Source organism: Benincasa hispida, chromosome 1 (genome assembly GCF_009727055.1).
Source record: "Benincasa hispida cultivar B227 chromosome 1, ASM972705v1, whole genome shotgun sequence".
Classification (NCBI taxonomy): domain Eukaryota; kingdom Viridiplantae; phylum Streptophyta; class Magnoliopsida; order Cucurbitales; family Cucurbitaceae; genus Benincasa; species Benincasa hispida.
The window spans coordinates 13,508,791-13,514,524 of NC_052349.1; the positions used below are offsets into that span (position 1 = coordinate 13,508,791).

The 5,734-nt window shown below is 31.6% G+C and overlaps 1 protein-coding gene across 2 annotated transcripts; it reads right to left on the bottom strand.

Moving 5' to 3' along the window:
* Positions 1 to 781: 781 nt before the first annotated feature.
* LOC120067694 (suppressor protein SRP40-like) lies at positions 782 to 5,025 on the bottom strand. 2 transcript variants are annotated; one of them, XM_039019238.1, is made up of 7 exons: positions 4,481 to 5,025; positions 4,018 to 4,079; positions 3,443 to 3,474; positions 2,615 to 3,315; positions 1,848 to 1,937; positions 1,689 to 1,750; positions 782 to 1,206 (listed from the first exon to the last, which is right to left on the bottom strand). In XM_039019238.1, the coding sequence occupies exons 1-7, from the start codon at positions 4,721 to 4,723 to the stop codon at positions 1,101 to 1,103; spliced, it is 1,296 nt and encodes a 431-aa protein (XP_038875166.1). In that variant the 5' UTR covers positions 4,724 to 5,025; the 3' UTR covers positions 782 to 1,100. The 2 variants fall into 2 exon arrangements, with proteins under 2 accessions (XP_038875166.1, XP_038875161.1); XM_039019233.1 differs by having other exon boundaries at positions 4,018 to 4,082; positions 4,481 to 5,024.
* Positions 5,026 to 5,734: the final 709 nt, after the last annotated feature.

Sequence of the window (5,734 nt, forward strand, 5' to 3'; positions counted from 1 at the left end):
TTTAAATCATCAATACTAATTAAAAATTAAATGATAAATCCCAACAAAATCACTGTGGAGATATACGTCATCGGTAATTGTTGGGAAAGTGGGATTTAAGAGGCAGAATTAGAAATTTACATAGGGAGATGGTCCTACACGTCATATTTTGACACATCATCTTTTGGTCATAAATGAAAGAATTTAAAAAACAGTCATTATTCGAAAAAAAAAAAATCTCATTTCATAAAAACGGTTTAAAAGTGTTTCAAAAGATACTTTAAATGATTGTTAAATACTTTAATTTTTTAAATAATTTCTTTTCAAAACTAAACCTTTTTGAAAAGTTAAACCAAATACACTTTAAAACAAAAATAATAATAAGCATTTTGTTTTTCAGGAATCAGATTATTTACTCCTATTTTGAGTGAATTTTAGTTGGCATACTTACTTGCTTAAGGTTTGTTGATAATATATTTTATATTCAAATTGATTTTTGAGTTCTGTAGTCTTTTGATAAACATTCAGTGAAAATATTAATAAACTTAATTTTCAAAAGTTATCCTTACCTAATTGTTTTGATTTGTTTTTAGGATAATTTAGTCTACCTCATTTAAAAGGTTTCATTTTAAAAAAAAAAAATGATGACTCTTGTGCACCATTATTTTCAAATTCTAGAGCATAGAGAGAATGTAAGAACACAGTTAACTTAAAAACAGCTAGTCGAAAGTCGATCAAGTGTTTAACGACATCTATACAAATAGTTATTAACAATCCATTATATCCATTGCACAAACAAACATGGGAAAATATGTTTATGTTTCATTCAAAAATCAATCCACAGTTGCTCTACCAGTTACAACAATAAACATACATATAGTATACAGTAAATAAAGCATTTGGAGAACTACAACCTGGCACAATAATAAGTTCAAAATCGATGAGGCATAGCCCATTTTCTGGATGGGCTCCCTCAAAAAATGATGATAAATATAGAACACCAGTTCTTTCGAGTTTCCATGGAACATATAACCTTTTTTTTTCCCTCATAAAATGGAAACTACATTCATGATTTCATCAAAAGCAGTTAAGAACCAGAATCGTGAATCCATTCTTGTGGTTTAATCATCATCAGAATAATTGAACTTTACTGAGTGAGATTGCAGATCAATCACTCCGCCTCGGTATGACCCACGCTTCTTCTTCGTCTTTTCATGCCGAAAGTCCCTAATACATAAATAAACTTGAATCAGGAGCTTTTTTCTAAACCAGAATATATATCAAAGTTCCCTCAACACAACTCAACAGTAGAAACGAAACTAGAACTAACAGCTACGATCCAATTTGATAACTATTTCATTTTTTATTTTTTATTTTTGAAAATTAAGTCTATTTTCTCTCCGTTTCTTACATTGATTTGCATCTTTCTTAAGTACAATGGTTGATTTCTTAGTCAAATTCCAGAAACAAAAAAACAATTTTAAAGCTACTTTTTTTATTCTTCAAATTTTAGCTTGATTTTTTAAACTATTAGTAAAATGTAGATAACAACTTGAGAAATTTAGAAGTGGAAGTAATGCCTATGGTCTTAATTTTCAAAAACAAAAAATAAAAAATAAAAATAATAATAATAATAAAAACCAAATGTTTACCAAATGGGTACTATATGATAAAAGTTAAGAAGAAATGAAAGAAAAAATATATATTACCTTCCTTTAACCTGCCCAAGAACTTCTTGAGCTTTTGCACCATATCCAGTGTCGGCTCCACCCTGCTCAGTATGATATGATAGATTACAAATAAGAAACAAAAGATCCTAGTGAAAAAAAGCAGCGCCAAAAAGTTAAATAATAAGCAGTAAATCACACCTTCGCCCAGTAAGAATTATCTGCAAGTTTTTCATCAGCAAATGTCACGGCATCTACTTTTACCCTTTGAAATGCATTGATGGTCTTTGGCTGCAATTATACAATATATCAGTACAGTCGATTTTGTATCAAGTGTAGAATGAACATCTGAGTTAAGGGAAAGATTAAAATTTAAAACACTGATCCCACTACCCTTATGTTCACTGGCCATTGGATACAATTATAATTAGAAGACTTCACTTGTTTTTAAATACATCTTCATATCAACTATCATTTTTGTTTTTGTTTTTTTTCAAATTAACATTTCTGTTTTTCATTCACCTGCTACTATCACAAGATGCTTTAGATATGAAATTAAAGAAACCAAATAATAATAAAAATAAAAAATAAAAAAATAAGAGTAGAAGAGCTGCTAGTTGTGGGATATTTGGCATGCTCGTGGAGTTGACAAGATAATTATGTTTATTTTGACAAGTTAATTATGTTTTTTCATGCCTTTATAGGGTCCATTCCATTATTAATGCAGATCTAGGGCTATTTAGAATAACTTGTTGAGTGCTTAAAAATGTGTTTCTAAGTGCAATGAAAATGCTTTTACTTAAAAAGTCATTTCAAACAAGCCTCATAAACCCATTAAATTGACAGAAGTCTAGTTTAATATTGAAAGGATTGAAGACAACATTTTACTTTCCTCTAGCATTTAGCATATTAAATTGTCTCAAAATAGTTATATCATCAAAATATTTAAACAGACTGAATTAACATACCTCAGTTGAACCATTTGAGTGTTTCTTCAAAGCTTTTTTTGTGGAAGTTTTCTCTGCCGTTTTCTCAACATACCCATTTGTCTGCTGAGAAAGCTCATTGATAGTGCTCCTATTTCCAGCATCTACATCGACCTTTGTAGACTGCACACCATCGTTGCATCCTTTTGAACCTTCTAATTTTCTACGTTTGACATCTTCAGTTTCTTTCTCATCAACAGTATGAATGTCGTTATCTTCAGAAGCCAACCTTTTCCTTTTCTTAGAATTGTCGTTCTCTTCCTCTTCGTATAACATATTGGTACCATCATTTAGCTGGTTTGCATTTTCATCACTTAAATGTCGACCATCCTTTTTCTTCTTAGTTTTTGATTTGACAACCTTTTCTTCAAGAGTGGCGACATCACCCTTCAATCCAATAGCTACAGCTACATCATCGGAAATTGTAGCAACAGTCTCTAACTTCTCCTTGTTCTTCTTTTTCTTTTTACCCTTAGATTCCTTTCCTGCCTCCTCGTGCACAGTAGTGCCATTGGAGTTTTTCAAACTCTCCACAGGTTCTGATTTCTCTTTTTCAGAAGCATCAGCATGCGTTTCAGGAACTGCATTCTTTTTTATTTTCTTTTTATCCTTGGACTTTTTTGTAGGTTCCTCTTGCGCTTCAGGAACCCTATCATCAGCAACCTCTTTCTCCGTTTCTTCATCTACAGATCAAATCCAACACAAGGGAGAATGTGCAATTAAAATCAATCATTTCATGTTAGTATTAAAAAAATTTGAAAAAAAATAGCATAACTAATAACTTTATAAATGGAGACAATATGAGGATACCTGGTTTATTTTGGGTTGTGATGGCTTGACTACTGCATATTAGAATTTTAAGTTAGATAGATGAATTTATTTCTAGATCTACTAAGATTGGGGCAAACGAAATCAATAGAAAAGAAAAGAAACAGCACGATGATGAAATGCCAAAGTCTGGATAATTGCCGAGGTCACTAATATTATCACTTCCAACATAAATACAATGATTTAGGAACATCTATGATGAAACACACAATGAGAACGTTGATTTTAATGCTCGGCAGAACCATCAATTACATTGAGAATAAGTCACACATGCATTAACATATAAAAGCATGCTTTAGCAATCTGTACCCATTCAAGACTGGATTGCTAAAAAACACAGAGGAAACTCAATATTACAAAGAAATTGAATATATGAAGGCGATCAAACAATACAAACTATTTGCAATTTTTAAATTTGATTTCTTTAAACATCATTATACTTCGATCTCAAGACAACAATAAACAGACTATTCTGCACCCGCACACACAAACTTGGCGATATTTTTTTAAGCTCAACAGACAATAATCGAAAGAATATCTGGTCGTCGTTGTCCTACCATTTCTTTAAATGCTTGTAGCACATTTCTTCTAGATTGAGCAATAAATCCTTTGAAGAACCCTTCTGCACCAATAGCAACAGAAACATAAATTGTTTCAATATAAAAACTCGCAGCCAAAATTACTTAAGATCTAAAGACCACCACATATCACCATTTAATTGATTGCAACAAATAGAATGTCTGGGAGTACAAAATTTTGCAGTACTTAAGATAAAAGAGGGGATGCTATCATAAATAACTACTAGTAAACTTGTTCTATAAAAATATAGAAAGTAGGATTAAACTAGAATGTCGTTGGCAAGTAAAGTTGGAATAAAACACAAAAATTTGGAACGCTTAAGTGATTCATCTAGCGATAGACTGAACTGCAAAGCACAATAAAAGAAAATTACAACGAAAAAGTCTTATTTAGGAACAGAACATTTACGTATTGGAAGAGAAAAGATTAAAGTAGGTCCACCTGAAGCTGGGCTTCAGAACGAAACTTTTTTAGGGTTTTGGAGAAGCCATTGCGATCTAAAAAGAAGGCTACAGCGTGAAGAAGAAGAGTCCTCTGCTGGGGGTGTAAGGATGCGGCTTCATCGGAAGAATTGGGAGTTTGGGTGTCGTTGTTTCTTTGCTTCATAGTGTGGTGGGAGAGAAGAACTTGGCGAGGTTTAAAACATCCTTTTTCTTCAGATGCTGGGAAATTATTTTCAAACATTCTTCCGATCACTACAAATGCGTGGACTTTGAAGACAAGCTGAAGAAAGTGGTGGAGGGCAGTCGGTGATGAGTAGAAGAAGACTCGACAGTCATAAAAGGCGTAACTTGCCGCAGAGAGGGAGATGGTGAGAGATGTCGTGCCGCCTTAGGTTTTAAAGGAGACGGATTGTGGAGATGCTATGGCTGCACAAGGGAGTGGGACGGGACGAGCTAAAGTAGGGGAAATTGCAATAAATTTTTTGTTTAAATTTTTTCTACCTTTCCAAAACCCCTCGAAATAGTTTTCTCGACCTTCATCGCTCGAGATCCATCACCAAAATTTATATAAAAACTTCACATTGTTTAAACCATCTATTCTTTTAGACTTTTTCGATGAATCTCAATTAAGATGAGAATCAAAATTGGTTGAAAATGACTTTGAATTTTTTACCTATAGCAAAAGAAAAAAAAAAAGTTTTTAACAGTTTTGTAACTATTTATTTCATTTTTCGATTAATTCTAAAAACGATTTTTATTCTTCAATTATTTTTCCTTTAAAAATATTTTTAATTTTTTTAAAAAAAGACGGAGAATATTTCGTCTTTTCTTTTTTCTCATGTTTTCCTCTATATATCTACTATTTTCTAAGCAATTTTTCATCAATAGTTGTATTAACCTTTGGGAGCAACCGACTTTGTCGATTTAGCATCAAAGTCAGACAGTGGATTTAACCATCAACATTTGGTTCCAACAAGATTCACGTAATTTTTCCAAAGTATCTCTTAATCTTTCCAAAATTTCAAAAAAAAAAAACATTTAGATAATATGTAAATCAATTTGAAAATTCGTATAAACATAACTAGAGTAACATTAGTAAGATTAGGCAAGATTTTATATGAAGTACAGAGAAAATTTGAAAAGATGCAAGAATTAGTATAAGATTTAGAAAGATTGCTTAGTATTTGAAAAAAAAAATTACATAGATTTTGGTTAATTTTTAGCGAAATTGTATCGAAAAGGTCCAAAATTA